We start from the raw sequence: 16796 nt of genomic DNA, 5'->3' as shown, positions 1-16796 counted from the left end.
ACAGACCCCCACCCTCTGTGATTACAGGGCCGGAAGTCTCATAGGAATTAACACACACCCCGAAAGTGGTGGAGACAGTAAATTAAAATATGGTTAAGATATGGAATGTATGTTGATAAATGCTTGATGTGCATGAATGGTTAGGGAGGTGCCGGCCTAGAAAGGGAGTATCCATCGGCCGAAGAATGTATCAAGTGGACCACCAGACAACCCCCGGAGGGTAAACTGGGATCCACCCCATCACCTGGAAGGACGAGAACCACAAACGGACAGTGTGAAGCCACCAGGAATGTGCCATCTGCTGATTGAGTCAGCCACAGCAGGATGAAACAGCTCCCATAGACTAACATAGGAATTAATTCCTATAAGAATGAACTCCAAAGACTGAGGACTTTGAGTCTCTGGTTCTGCTGCCAACCTCCAGGAGCATCAGGTGCATCTGACACAGACTCGGCTCCATCCTCATGACCAAGATACCTGGCCAGTAACTTGGCATGAGCAACTTCTAGGCTGGTAACTATAACACCTATACAGAACTTGAATGAATGATTGTGTGAAAATATATATATATATATATATATGTGTGTGTGTGTGTTTGTATAAGGAATAAGTAGTAATAGGAATTAGTCAAACAACGATGTTTACTTTTGTCTTTTGCTTTATTATAATATTTACAATAAATGTGGCATCTTTGCTTTATCCTTCTGAATAAGATCCTGCTGGGTTTTATTATATTGGTAAAACATTTGCCACAGGGCATTTGAAATTTTAGCCACCCCTTCATGGAGCGGAAAGGCCACCCTACCCGTGCTGATGGGTACAACACGTTGAACAAGGAGTCCGAGGGCTCCTCCATCTCCTCTGCCTGGAGGTGGAGGCTTGCTGCCACCCTCTTTAAGAGCTCTTGGTGGCCCCTGAAGTCCTCCTGCGGGATGGAGGGAGGCGGGGCTGCAATCACCTCCTCCGGGTGGGGCGAAGAGATGCTTTGGGTGTCAGCTGGCACGGAGGATCCACCACCTGGTCGGACTCCAGGCACAGTACCGAGGACAAGCATCCCACCGACTCCTTTGTCGAGGGTCTGGAGAGGGAGGCCGATGGTGCTTCCGAAGCTCTGGCCACCAAGCGAGCTCCCACTGGGGGCTGCGCCAGAGGCCACAGTGCCCACTGGTACCACTGGGCCAGCCACGATGCTTGGTGCCACTGCAACTGCTGTGGCACCGGCTGCCCGGGTTGGCCGGTCTGGCCCGAAGGACGGCTACAAATGGAGACCGGGCTGGTGTAGGATCCGCTACTGTCTCTTGACTGGGAGGAATGGCGGTGCCAGGATCTGCGACAATCACGGGTCCGCAATCTCGACGTGGAGGACCGGTACCAACAGTAATGGCTGGTCCGCGAACGGCCTCGACAGGCGGACCCTCGACAGCGAGGCAACGGCAATCGACACCCGGGGCTGCAGTGCCTTGGCAGAGACTTGGAGGAGGAGCCCGAGCGGGAACGGCATCGATGACCGTGCCACGACTGACTGTGGTACCCTCCCCGGGACGAGAACCGACAACGACATCCGCCACAGCCCCATCGATATCCGCTCTCTGAGGAGGATCAGTGCCGCAAGTCTCGTCCGGACGGAACCCAGCCCAAGAGTCTGGTCGGTGTTAAGGGCGATCCACGTGGACTCTGTCCCGAGTGGACCCTGGGCGGTGATCAGCATCGGGAACATTCCCTCGACGGAGACCGGTACTAAGCCGGGGGTGACTGCGGAGATCCCAGTGGAGATTTGCCTCTGGAGCATGGGGCCAACATCAGTGGCACTCCAGGCACCGGCATGGACAAGACGTCCCGGGCCCCTGGAGGGCTTCAAGCGTGGACAGCATCCAGACATCTGGAGAGGCCTGTTCCGAAGGGGCCGGGCTACTCCTCTCTACGTGAGTCAGAGGCCTAGGGCCTGGTGAGGATCGAGGACTGCCTGACATGGGCCTAGCCTCTGTTCCAGACTTCCCTTGGTGCCGCTGCGACTCTGTCCCGAGTGGACCCTGGGCGGTGATTGACTGCGGAGATCCCAGTGGAGATTTGCCTCTGGAGCATGGGGCCAACATCAGTGGCACTCCAGGCACCGGCATGGACAAGACGTCCCGGGAGGGCTTCTTGGCATGCCCCGTGGACGGGGAGCGGCAGATCGCCGCGTACCAACACCGCGGTGCACGGTACCCGCTCGGAGCGGCGTGCCAGGGTCAGGGTCAGCGCCGACTCCATCAGAATGGCTCGGAGCCTAACATCACTTTCTCTTTTGGTCTGAGACTTAAACGATTTTCAAATCTTGCACCTCTCGCTGATATGGGTTTCTCCTAAGCATGCCCTGGTCCAGGCTCACTGATTAACTAAACTAACTAACTACAGGTACTAAACGAACGAACAGTTCTGGGGATGAGCTACAGCAACACTGGAGCAGAGCAGTTCTAACGCACCTTCACTGGTGGCAAGAAGGAACTGAGGGTGGGGGGAGGGCGCAGCTCCACTTATACCGTGCCGGGCAGTGCAGGCGCCACTCCAGAGGTTGCAGAGGGCGCTCCCCGCTTCGGGTACTGCTAGGGGAAAATCTGCCGGCACTAGTGCACGTGGCGAGCACGCAGACCTATTGTGGAATACACATGAGCAATCACTCGAAGAAATCTACTCTGTTCTGAAAAGCAAATATTTGCTGAAATGCATTGGTCCCTGAAGGGAGTAAAAGTCTCTGAACAGGAATATATTTCAGTGGGTCTCGCTGGACATAGCTCACAGTGAGAGAAACAGGAATGCTGGAGCCCAGAAGCACAGTTTTGGAGTCACTGAGGCTATGTGGCCTATCCTTGTGGCAGAGTGTGACCCTTTGGGGGTCTAGCACACTGAACATATCCTTCCTTGGGACTGTCTAAATGTTAGGGAATGGCACAGATCCTATAAATCCATGACACATAGAATTATGAATTTTCTACACATGGGCACTAGCATGGCTGATGGATCTGCAGCTTCTCAGCTTGGCCACATGGCAAAAGAAGAAACATTTAAAGAGCCATTTAAAAAGGGGTGCTGCTCTGAAGCAGGGGACTTGACCATCACCACGTGTAAGCCAGATGTGCAGGAAGGCCTCTGCTCAGCTTGAACACTGACAAGTTTCAGACTCTCAGAAGGAACTAGATCAGGCCCAGGAAGGATGTATCACAGGCCTGTTCTCAAAGACCTGTAACTCAAATACTTTACGAGTAGAGTAACTGGTTAAGAAATCCCTTGGCTAAACCGATGTTCCTTGCTTCCATGCCACATTGTCCCTGAAGGTGTTAAACCAGAATCTTGAGTAGCCACTGCCTAGGTAGAACTCTAAGCAACTGGGGGCTCAGAAAGTCTGAGACATTGGTTTCAGGGCCTAGGTGGCTGCACTGTGGAGTCCTATGTCCCAAGGTCTGAGTCTGGGAATGCAACCTAGAGACCCAGAGCTAGAAACAATTAGTAGACTCTACCCAGACCCTGTGGGCTTAGAAGCACATGGAACCCAGCAGTTAGGTCTACTCACAATAGACTTGTATTCGTACAGTTGCAGCACAACTGTCCGGGTTGTGACATCAACCACCCACCTCTGAAAATCACTAGTCATTTAACTCAAACTTTGCCTGACATGAGCTTGGTTTCAGATTGCTCTTTCTCAAATATTTATTTGGAAATTAATGCATCATGAGTACTACTTCAAATGACACAGTCTTTCTTAAGGGAAGGATGTTCAAAGGAACCTAAGCGAATAAGGCTCCTCTGAAAATCCAAGCCTGTCACTAAGGATTTGTATACATTAGGAAAGTGGTTCACATGAGATTCATGTTAGCTAAAATATCTAGCTAACCCCAACCTAACTTTAATCTTTTCCCAAGCATAGATATACAGGTTAACAACTTTTAGCTAACTGATGTTCATACTACTAAACTGAGGCAATATTGTGTCTAGATCAGGGAAAAGTTGATATTAGCTCTCTAAGTATGTATGCAGTAAATGATGATGAATACACTATCACTGTAGTATCTGAACACCTTCTACATAAAATCAATAGCAATAGTGAAATCCCTAGTGGACTTCATAGAGAGTCTCTTACTGCTCCATTTTTGGGATCAACATTCTGTGTAGCGTAGAGGATGATTTTTAAGGTTGGGTTTTGTTTTGCTGGTAGGGGTTTAGAGGTAGGAGAGAGAAATGCATTAAACTGTGAGCGGAAATGTGTTGACTAATCTCAGGCTAAACTGGACCACTTTTCCTAGTCTAAACAAATACAAAACTGGAGCAACAAATCCGTAGTCAGTATAGAATTGGTAATAACTGTACTCCATTTTTCAGGAGAGTTTTTGGTCCAAGAAGCAAACTATCTTGGGGAAAACAGTGAGAAATTTTAATTAACATTGAAATCTTCATTAACAACTGTCAATTGGAAGAGATATCAAGACAAAATGCATTTGAAGATAGATTAATGATTCCACTCACACACTATTTAGGAAATATTAACAGGTTTACAGATCCTAGCCATGTAAATATAAGAAACAAAACAATTATTACAACAGTAAGATTTTGTTTAAAGGGACATTTATACAGGAATCCATCAGATCTTAGATCAATTTAACAAACAGAGGTTGAGTCACCAGGAAATATTTCATAAGAGATTTCTCTATACAAAGCTGCTACTGTTCACTTTCTTTGCAGTTCCATCGTTAGGCAATTGAAGCATTATTTTGCAAGAATATAAAAATTTTACACAGGCACACAGTGAAGTAAAACTGTCATCTCCCTAGTCTTCACTTCACCAGCCAAGGAAAGCGTGAGGCTTTGGCTACACTTACACTTCAAAGCGCTGCCGCGGCAGCGCTTTGAAGCGCTAAGTGTAGTCAAAGCACCAGCGCTGGGAGAAAGCTCTCCCAGCGCTGTCCGTACTCCACCTCCCTGTGGGGAATAATGGACAGCGCTGGGAGCCGCGCTCCCAGCGCTGGGGCTTTGACTACACTGGCGCTTTGCAGCGCCGCAATTTGCAGCGCTGGAGAGGGTGTGTTTTCACACCCTGCTGCAGCGCTGCAAATTTGTAAGTGTAGCCAAGCCCTGAGACACAGCAATAGTGACCCCTCTCCTCCTCCTCCACTCTCAACTGGGGAAGCAAAACTATCAGCTGAATCTTCATTCACTTTAATCAGACTTCGATGGGTCTCTTTCTTCCCCCTCACCCACTCTCACCTCTTCCCTGATCTGGTTGGAACAAAGGTGACAGTCCCTTTAGAATGCAACACCTCACATCTGCCAGTTAATTGATAAATGGTCTATTCCAAAGGATTTACACAAGCTTTACAGTTAGGGAAGTAAACATCCACTATATCACACTAAAGCTTTCCAAAAATTTTATTCCTCATCATCATAGATACCCCCACTGTGACTGTTATGAGATACAACTTTTAGATAATGTTTTCACCTCTTAGCTCATAGAGGGTAAAAATCACACTCGGAGTGGAAATTGTCACAATCATAACTAAGTCATGACCATTACTCTAACATTTGCAAATGCTCCTCTCAGATATGCAAGCACAACTTCTATTGAATTTAATGGGAGCTGTATGCATCTAATGGGATTTGTGTACATATTTACTACATACATATAAACTCAAATTCATCTAGTGCACATCACCTGGATGGGTCACTACAAAAAGTAATTTTCCCTCTGCTGATACTCACCCCTTCTTGTCAACTGTTGGAAATGGGCCACCTCGATTGCATTGGCCTCGTTAGCACTACAAAAGTAATTTCCCCTCCCTTGGTATTCACCCCTTCTTGTCAATTGTTGAGAACAGGCCACTTCCACCTTAATTGAATTGGCTCGTTAGCATTGACCCCCCACTTGGTAAGGCAACTCCCATCTTTTCATGTGCTATAATATATATTCTGCTTACTGTATTTTTCACTCCATGCATCTGATGAAGTGGGTTTTAGCCCACGAAAGCTTATGGCCAAATAAATTTGTTAGTCTAAGGTGCCACAAGGACTCCTCATTGTTTTTCCTATCACTATTTCCCTTATGTTTTCTGACTATTCATTATAACTGTAGCCTCATCTTAAATTTGACTAAGTTCTTCATGGCAGAGACTGTCTCTTAACATGTGATTGCACAGACCTAGCACAGTGGGGTCCTAATAGGGGCATATGCATACTACTGTAACACACTGAGTAAAAACAACAAAAGAGTAAAAACCCTGCATCTATACTATAGAATATGCTCTCTCACACACCCCTCAAGAACACAGATTACATTCCACTTACTGACACTCAGAATATGCAGTGTCCCAGTTACAACATGTATGAATATGCATCACACCCTAGAAACACTGCATGAAGTAGCCAAACAGGACAACAAATTATATAGGTTCCTCAAAAGCCCATAGTCTAACTGCCCAATATAGACTGGAACAGAACATTTTTGTAAGTATCCACTTGAGAAAAACAAATCAGGGAACACTGAAGTTTTACAATCACAGAATTAACACTAGCCAAGCCATAAGGGTCACATCCTTATATAGGACTTCTGTTATAGTGGAGAGATAGGAAAGTACAAAGTACAAAAAGAAATAGAAACCTGATAGTGATGTCTGGCGGACCAAGTTCTCCTAGCAATACTTACAAAGGTTGTTGGTTGTGCTCAGTGAATGTATTACAAGACTCACTTCTTATAGTTTTATTTCAAACAAACAAGTGACTCTCTTGTCACATCAGTATTTTAGTAATACTCAGCACTTGCCACACTGTAGCCCCAAACTACCTCTAGGAATTCCCATCCATCCCAGATACCCAGGATCTAGCCAAGACCCATTTCCTATTGAGCAATATAATATGGGGAAAACAGTGTGGTCACACAACCCTTGAGAACCCGTGTCCTAGATGAATGTCCTTCAAATATAAATTTAATATGCATCTTCTATATCATTATAAATAACTACTCTCCTATGACGTGTAGGACTATATAAAGGCCACACTGGAGGTTGTTTTAATAAGATGTAGTAAGTGCCAATAATTCTAATAAAGGCTCCAATCCCATATGGCAATTAACTGCATGAAAAAAAGTGCTGTAAGGCTTTCAGATGGAGCTCTACCCAACTAAGTTTCAAAAATATTCCCAGCAAACAAATGCATTGTTATGAATGTTTATTCTCTATTTCCCTTAAACCAGCCTGTCAGGGTTCCCTCCCCACTCTGAACTCAAAAGTACAGCCGTGGGGACCCACATGAAAGACCCCCTAAGTTTATTTCTACCAGCTTAGGTTAAAAGCTCCCCAAAGCACAAATTCTCCCTTGTACCTTGGATTAGGTAATGCTGCCACCACCAAGTGATTAGACAAAACTCAGGGAAAGGACCACTTGGAGTTCCTACTACCCCCTAATATTCCCCCAAGCCCTACAACCCCCTTTCCTGGGGAGGCCTGAGAATAAACAAGATGAGCACAAACCAACCTTGGGTTTTTTTAGACCACTAAAAAAAACCCCACAGATTAAAAACAGAACTTTATTAGAAAGAAAATAGTTAAAAGAAGCACCTCTGTAAAATTAGAATGGAAGATAATCTCACAGGGCAGTCAGATTCAAAACACAGAGGATTTCCCTCTGGGCGAAACTTTGAAGTTACCAAAAGAAAACCAGGAATACACCTCCCTCTCAGCACAGAGAAAAATCACAAGCCAAAATAAAAGTAAGATAATGCATTCCCTTGTTAGTATTACTAATCCTAATGAGTTGGATTGCTTGCTTTCTTGATCTGTCTCCTGCAAGCACACAGAACAAACAAACAGACAAAACAAAGCTCCCCGCCCCAGATTTGAAAGTATCTTGTCTCCTTATTGGTCGTTTTGGTCAGGTGCCAGCTAGGTTACCTGAGCTTCTTAACCCTTTACAGGTAAAAGGATTTTGTGCCTCTGGCCAGGAGGGATTTTATAGTACTGTATACAGGAAGGTTGTTACCCTTCCCTTTATATTTATGACAGCCTATCAATTTTATTGAATTGATCCAAGTTTTTGTTTTTATGTGCCCTAAGTCTTCATCCTACACAATTTATCAAGTACCCTTCCCTCTTCCCACACACTTTACAACACTGAACTCCCTCACACTTCCAAAAAGGTAAAAAGACTCCCTTCCTCCCAATAAATTCCAAGTGAAAGTAATTAATAATGTTAAATCTAGGTAAGTAATCTATGAGGTCCACAAGATTTTTACTGTTAAAACACAAATGCCAACAATTGTGTTTAACTGACATGATTTTGAAAGCAATTTAGTGGTCACTGTAGACCAGAACAAACTAATAGCATTGTAGTCAGCTGACATGAACCTGAACGTTTTGTCCTTGTCTACCTTGACTATTAAACTGCATTCAGCATCATGTAAACTATAATTGCTGGCAATCATGTTCATGTAAGATAACATTTTGTAGTGCAATCCAGCCCATTTGAGGTCAAAACTTTACCAGCATTCTTGGATGCCAACACAGGAGTCATCAAATGAACAGCAAGCAAAATTTTATTTAAAAGGCAAAAAAAAAAAAGACATCATATAAAGAAAGTTTAACTATTAAAATAATTATGTATCATATACATAAACCAGAATTATGACTCTAATCATAAAAGGCAAGCTAAGCATCTGAACTCATTCTTTGCAAAATGTATTTTCTTAAAGATGAAATTTCCTTTTATTACTTGCAAAATCTGTGTACATTTACATTCAACTGGTCTAATGAATTAAGTCTTAATCTTAATACATCTGAAACTACACTTGAAATAAAACATTCCCTGTTGCATTTGTACACAATAAAAGCTGATATATTTAACTACATTTATGTAATATAACTGATTTACACAGTAAGACCTTGACTAATAGGTCTTCAAAGTGACTCATTTTTTGTGTGCACGCTTTTTGAAGACAGTCTTACCTTTTCTTTGTAACACTGCCACAATGCATTCCTCTCTTAGGGGCCTGCACAAAAATATGTTGCAATGCACTATATATGCAAATAAGTTTGTTCTCTCATGCAGCATCACCCAGTATTAGATATACAGTCAATTGCAGCAGCACTCATTCTATACGGGGCCCCATGTCATTTGCCTACTAGAGATAAGAGCGCATTTTCCAGTAAACACATGTTTAAGTGGGTTGCTTATAAGTAAAGCCAAACATCTGTTTAGTAATTAGTTTTGGTATACCACTTCTCTAAACTCCATTAACCCACTTAATTACCAACACCAAAACAAAGCTCAAAAAAAATCACTTCAAATTGATGCTGTTAGTATAAAAATGAAAATAAAACAGAACACCCAAAGCACTCTCCAAATACCATCATGCAAATGGTGCAGAAGGTTAAACCCATCACCCATAATTTCTGTGTATATCCTTTACTCATCAGGCAAGGACTTCATTACACGTGCAACAGTCTCTGCATAGCACCCATTTAATCCATGCCACCAAAATGGTAAATCTGGTAGTTACCAATTTAGAGGGGGGTCAAAAGGGCTAAAGCCTTAGACTGCTCTTAATCATAAGATATCCTCAGACAAACCTCCCCAGTCTTCATTCTGGCTCTACAAACACAAAATCAAGCAGCAGTGAAAATTTCATAGTTACTACTTTAATGAATTATTTGTAGGTGGATTTGTCTAGATACACTAAAAAATATTCTGAACTCCACACAAAAAATAAAATCAGTTACCTATAACACTAGTGTACTTCAGCTGCTATTGATTTTCAAGAAAACAAATTTCATTAGATTTACTAAAGTCCACTGCTAGAAAAAACGCAACTAGCAAAGAGGAAGAACATCTGTTTGAGGATCCCAGTAAGTTGCATTGTAAGAAAAAGCTCACTATGGTTTGATTTTGATAATTTTTTAAACAGAAGCATGAAGTTTAAGTATAGAGGAGTTTTAAACCTTAAAAAAAAAAGGAGCTTACTGAAAGTTGTTTAGGAACCCACATTTATAATTAACCACCACCCAGAAACCCAACTGAGCTTTTTCTTACAAGAACAGTAATATCAACTGTTCACTACTTATAACCATAAGTTTTATAAAATATCAGTAGGAAGCCACAGCAATTTTGTGTATATATTTAATCCCTGTGGTTGTATTTCACACAGACAACTGATTTTTTAACCATTAATACTGCTCTGTAATTAGAGTAAAATTGGTGTTTTATGCCTGTATAAAGCAAAAGTTACATCACTTATAAGTTCACTTATTAGCTACCATACTCTCTCTGTTGCAGTTTAGAGCAAGTATTTTAATACAAAATTCACTCAACCACATTTTTACATCACTTCTCCTCTGGTTACCATTATCAACAATTGAGTTCTGTATGGTAATAATTCATAGCAATTATTTTCAGGTAGCATTACTATATGCAAAATGTTAAACACAGATGGATTAAGTACAAATATCAATAGATTATCAAATTTATTTAGATTACTGATTTTAAAAAAAAATCTTTCTATAGTCAATCATACAGATTCTCTGGCATACATCTAAAAAAATCTCTACAATTATTTGTTACGAACCTTAAAATTCAGCACTAGAATTTATATCTTGGTCAAAATTTCTTCTTTTGTGTAGAGACAGACATGACATAGAAGCTATTGCTAAAAGGGCACCAACAATGTGCTTGGTACTGTACAAGACATAGAAAGACAGACCCTAACATAAGGAATTTACAGTATAAGACACAGAACAGGACACAATCTGAGGGCAGATGCAGTGTTAAGTTAATATATATTTTTCTTAGTGTTTTGAAGCCTCATAAAACACATCATGAACAAAGAGGGTGAGAACACTACATAGCAAGCTGTTCCATGCAACTGGAAAGCCTCTGAACATATGAAACATATGTATCTCTCTCCTCAACATTGTGTTGATTCAAGGAAAGTATAAAATATACTGAAATGGAGATTATAAAAAAAGTTTCTAAATAGGAAAGACAGGATTTGAGAGACAAGATGTAGTAGCCAGGGCCAGCTCTAGCTTTTTTGCCATCCCAAGTGGCGAAGAGGGGGCGGGGGGAAAAAAAGAAAAAAAAAAAAAAAAAGATAAGCCCCGATCAGCGGCACTTCGGCAGCAGCTCAACCACGCCACTTCATTTTTCTGCGGCAATTCAGCGGTGGGTCCTTCGCTTAGAGAGGGACTGTGGGACTCGCCGCCGAATTGCCACCGAAGACCCAGACATGCCGCCCCAAGCACCTGCTTCCTTCGCTGGTGCCTGGAGCTGGCCCTGGTAGTAGCAGCTTTATTGTAAAGCAGAGAGAGTTCTCCAATTGTTCCGTGAACTTACTGCGCATATTGACGAAAAATCCCAATAGCTAAAATCCTCTAAGTATGATACATGCAATGGCAATGCAAGCTTCTTCACATTGCCGTGTCACAGCATGCCTCAAGCTTGTTCTGGAATAGAGCATCTCTGGGGATAAACTGGTAGTTTAGATTGCAGAGATACTGATTCCTTGGCATGTCTGCAAAGATTGTTGATAATAATTTCAAGATAATAGTTTTGTAATGTGGATGCTGTTCACTAGACCTCACATCACAGAGGCTACTGAACAGCTATCAGATAGTAAGGACTCCCAATTAGTATTAATGAGTCTGAGAGCCTCTAAATAGGAAGCATTATCATTGGGATTTCTTGTAGTACTTTGAACACAGCTAGCTAATCTAGAAAACTAAATCTAGCACTAGTGAGGAAGAAATTTTCCAGCTGGCATATGTGACATTAAGAATTTATTTTGCTTTTATTTTTAAATATATGAAGCTTTTGAGGACACAGCTCCTTTTTATAACATCCTTCATAAAAAGACATTTAAATTTTGAAGTCTCCTATCCAATTCCATGTGAAGAAAATTGAAGAAAAAAAGAGGGGGAGGGGTATTGTTACACAGCTGAACAAATTTTTGGGGAGGCAGAATTGGTGAAATGGGGAGATTTTAGGGATCTATGGAACTGCCTGAAAACCTGCTGCAGGAGACATTAAGTGAAAATTCTCTGCAATCATGTTTCCTAACTAAAAAACTTATTTTCTATTTAGAGAAATTCACATTGCAGCTTTTCATCTACCGTGGTTCCGATTCCTTCAAAGACAAGAGAAAGAGTTTGTTGGTTGTTCATGAAGAAAGCATGGTTAGTGGCATTAAAAGCTGATTTTTATAATATAGATTCCACACTAACCTAGCAACACCAGCTTAGCCTGCCACTATTCTAACAAATTCAGAACTTGATCTCTATTGTTTTAAGTAATACTAACCAATAGGGTGATGTTCCAATATTCCTACAGTTTGCAAATATGTACACTTTTGTAATTTATTTATCACAAAGCCAGTTCTACCTTCTATGATATGTTTAGGACATTTTAACAGTAGCCTCAAAAACAGTTAATAGAAAGTATATTAGTGAATTTATATACTTTTTAAAAAGGTTTTATGCAAATCCAACTACAAGCAGAACAGTCAAACATCCAGCCAATCATAAAACAAATACCGTATATATTTGTTCATAAGCCGAATATTTTTGGTAAAAAAAAATGACGCATCAAAAAGCAGGGGTCGGCTTATAAATGGGTCTACACCAAAATTTGATGATTTTAAACTCTATGGAATCATTGAATAGAATATTAATACATTTTCATTTTGTTTACCTGGAGCATCTGCAAGCATGGAGCCCCTCAGCTCCCTGTAGCCGTGGTTCGCCATTCCCAGCCAATGGGAGCTGTGGGAAGTGGCGCGTCATTTCCCGCAGCTCCCATTGGCTGGGAACGGCAAACCGCAGACACTGGGAGCTGAGGGGCTCTGTGCTTGCAGATGCTCCAAGTAAACAAAACATCCCGATCCGCCAGCGGCTTACCCTGACGGGCTGGGAGCCAAAGTCTGCCAACCCCTGAAATATAGGGTCAGCTTATGAAAGGGTCATACAGTTTTTGCTATTTTTACGTAACCATCTTGGGGGAGTCGGCTTATAAACGAATGGGCTAATGAACAAATATATACGGTAATATAAAAACAGAATATAAAGATTATAAATCACTGCATTATATCTGAGCATAAAGTATGAAGAGTTAAGTAATTATAAAACAGACACATATGAAGAATATATGATAACGTGGCATGGTTTAGAAGTTTTATTGGCATAATTTTGGGATGGCTATATTTCTGCAATTCATTGCAAATAAGTGCTGATCAAACCTCGATACCACACTACCATGTATCCCATACATGCCATGTTACCAAAGAAATTATCTTAGAAGTGTTTTATTTATAAATTTTGTAAAACCCAATGACAGCACACAGTATAACTGAACGACAATTAGTTCAACCCACATGACAAAATTTGACTAAACATGAATTGTTCATAAAAGTGATATCCATTGTTTTAACACACTCTTTTTGGCCCATGGGGGACAGATATTTAAAAATATAAACATTTACTTCCATCATAAGTAACTAATCGGGTAGGAAAGAATATAATAATTTATGTCTATTCAAGTTATAAGCTTGAAAACAAACATTTAAATAACTGACTTAATTTGGGTTAAAGCTGTTGCATTTTGCTTTTGAATTCAATATTTTGTAACAAGTTACCCAAATCTCAAGAAACAAGCTGTGCAAAAGCTGTTTTATTTCACGGTTAGAGCCTACAGAGCCTTCTATCCCAGAGGATTCCCAAGTGCCTCACAAAAAATAATACAGTTCTCCCCCCACCCTAGCACTGAGATGCAGCCACATGTTGCACTAAAAGATGCAAAAAAAGCAAGTGAGACTTCAGGGGAAAGTTAAGTAGGATGAATGTAGTTTCCCAAATTGTACCCAAGTATTTTATTTACATATAGGCTTTTCTACAGCATTTATCACCATAGTATCTGAGCACCTCACAAACATTAATGAATACATCTTCGCAAAACGTATACTCAGATAGGCACAAAGAGATTAAACGTCTTGCTCAAGATCACAGGAAATCTATGGCACAGCCACAATAAAACCCAAATCTCATGACCCAAACATGTCTCAAAACAGTTCCACAGGCACGAGATATCTTTCCTGTATCTGGCCAGGACACAAGGGCTAACACCTCTTTGTTTGTTGGCTATCCCTCAATACTAGGATGACGTCTGCCATGGGGAAAAGTCATTAATGAGACTTAAAATGGCTGAGGAGTCCAATTCGTGCTTCACAGGTTTTTCCCACATATGTGGCAAGTGGTTGCTTGGAAAGAACACAACTGCTGGCCTGGATGCCGTACCCTTTCCTTCCTCCTCTGCTGTTTCTCAGCCTCTTGAGCAAGGCAATTCTCTTCAAAACAGGATGAGGCTTGAGGTATGATACAACACCACTACAGCTCTTCCTAATTAGTGGGGTCAATGCCTCCCTTCTTAATATATATTTTCAGGCTGTCTTTGTAGCGTTTCCTCTGTCCTCCACGTCTCTTCTTAATATGACTAAGTAAGAAAAGAGGAATTGCTTTGGAAGATGAGTATCAGCCATCCATACACAAGACCAGACCAGCAAAGTTGATGTTTCATAATCTTTGCCTCAACATTGGTGATGTTAGCTGCAGAGAGAATGCCGGTATTGGTACAATGGTCTTCCTATACAATATAGAGAATCTACCTAAAGCAGCGCTGTTGGTACCACTCCAGATGCTTAATATGGCTTTGGTATGTCATCCATGTCTCGCTCCCTAAAGAAGAGTGGGGATGACTATTGCATTGTAGACCAGGATCTTAGATTCCATCCACAGATCTGTCAGTAAAGACACAACAGAGCAACTTTCCAAAGGATATGCTGGCACAACGGATCCCATGTTCAATCTCCACATCAAGATTGGCTGTCTGGAAAAGGTGGCCACCAATGTAAGGGAAATGCTCAACATTTTCCAGGGGTTCACCACCAATGACAATTTGTGGGAGAACAGGGGCAACTTGTTTTGGGGCAAGATGGAGGAGTACCTACTCTTCCTAATGTTGAGGGAAAGTCCCAAGCTATGATAGGCGTCTGAGAAGAAATCTAGGGTGGATTGCAAGTCAGCCTCAATGTGCGTGAGGATAGCACAGTCATCAGCATACTGAAGGTCAGTAACAACAGTCCTGGTGACTTTAGTTTTAGAATGAAGACGTCACAGATTGAAGAGCTGACCATCCATGCGATACTCAATCCCAATTCCAGAAGAAAGGCAATTACAAAGAAGAATCAAGATTATGGCAAGATAGATGGAAAAAGGGTTGGGGCAATAATACAGCCCTGCTGTGGCTGGCTGGCTAACTCTACTGTTGCTTAATATGCCTTAGCATCTCCAACAAGTACAGCTGATCAGGACTTATTTCACATCTCATTCTGAAGACTACACCTCCAAAATGCAGAGCTGCATTCTTCACCTCCTGACATGTTGGGACAATGGTCCAGTATTACGTTTAGGGGAAGACTGCTGTCTACTTAATCAACACCACCACTACCTACATCTCACTGGGACTTTAAGTTCTCCCAACCAATATATAGATTCCCATTGTTGCCCAATCTTCAGACACTTCATTAACTGAATGCCTCCCGACACACACAATATTGCATTCCCACGAATGTTCCTACAATATAGCTTACCGTATATACTCGTTCATAAGCCGAATTTTTTTAGTAAAAAAGGGAAGCACCAGAGAAGGGGGTTGGCTTATGAACGGGTATAGAGAGGGAGAGGTGGGACACAGCCCCTCCCCCAAACAGAGGGGGCAAGGAGAGGCACCACAGCCAGCAGAGCCAGAAGGGAAGAGGGGGGGCCAGTATCTCTCTGCTTCTGGCCACACTGCTCTCCCCCAGCCTCCGAAGGAAATACAGCTCCGGGGCTGGTAGGCTGCAGCCATGCTGCTCGGCACCATCCCCCAGAGCAGGCTGTGGCCGCACTGTCCGGCCCACCGGAGCACACTGCAGCTGTGCCACCCAGCCCACCCGGTGGAACATGCTGTGGCCATGCCGCCGGGTCTAGCCCACCGGAGCAGGCTGTGGCCATGCTGCCCAGCCTGCCGGAGCAGCTCCAGCCAGGCCAGAGACATCCTCCCCTGGCCCTCCCCAGATAAGGTGGGAAGGGATGGGATGGGGAGAGTGTGGGGGTCCCAGGCTAAGGATGAGGTCATGTGGGAGGTGGTCACAGGGGTTACACCCCTGGCCCCCAGCTTCTCCCCCCCCCAAATAAATTTCCCCACCAGTTGCTGTTCCAGCCCATCAGGGTAAGCAACTGGTGCACTGAGACACTTTGTTTACTTAGGTTTACCTCTGTGCCTGCCGCCGCTTAAGGTACACAAACCATCTCAGCCCACCAACGGCTTATCCTGATGGCCTGGGAGCCAAAGTTTGCTGACCCCTGAATTATAGGGTTGGCTTATGAATAGGTCATAAAAATTTTCCATTTTTACTTATCCATCTTGGGGGGGGTCAGCTTATAAATGAACTGGCTTATGGTCGAGTATATACGGTAATTTATAATACACAAATAAAATGTTCATAAAAAGAAATCCTTGCATGAAATTAAGCATATATATACATTTTCTAAAGGATCGAGGCCTAGATGTATGATGGTGAGATGTGTCCCATACAGAACTCCCACTGATGTCAGTGGGAGTTATGTATGAAGAACACATTTCCCAATAATACTGTCATGATATGTAGGCTTGCATTAATTAGTCAAGACTCTGCTATTCTCATTATTTCTTTTGCTTTTGTGGAATATGAGCAATTGCAGAAGCACCAAATCTGACAA

General features: G+C 42.5%; 1 protein-coding gene across 7 annotated transcripts in view; it reads right to left on the bottom strand.

Annotated features, from left to right (window-relative positions):
- Positions 1–16796, bottom strand: part of AP1S2 (adaptor related protein complex 1 subunit sigma 2) — a 53746-nt gene that overhangs the window by 23427 nt on the left and 13523 nt on the right. For 2 of the 7 annotated variants that reach the window (XM_045024588.1, XM_045024649.1), the window contains exon 5: positions 9515–9606. The exons of the other annotated variants lie outside the window; for them this stretch is intronic. In XM_045024588.1, the coding sequence (XP_044880523.1) occupies positions 9562–9606 (45 nt within the window). In that variant the 3' untranslated portion in view covers positions 9515–9561. The remainder of the gene's footprint in view (positions 1–9514; positions 9607–16796) is intronic. 7 annotated transcript variants of the gene reach the window in all.

Source organism: Mauremys mutica, chromosome 1 (assembly GCF_020497125.1).
Source record: "Mauremys mutica isolate MM-2020 ecotype Southern chromosome 1, ASM2049712v1, whole genome shotgun sequence".
NCBI classification, from domain to species: domain Eukaryota; kingdom Metazoa; phylum Chordata; order Testudines; family Geoemydidae; genus Mauremys; species Mauremys mutica.
The sequence above is the reverse complement of the archived record's forward strand: the minus strand, read 5'-3'. Positions and strand labels throughout refer to the sequence as shown.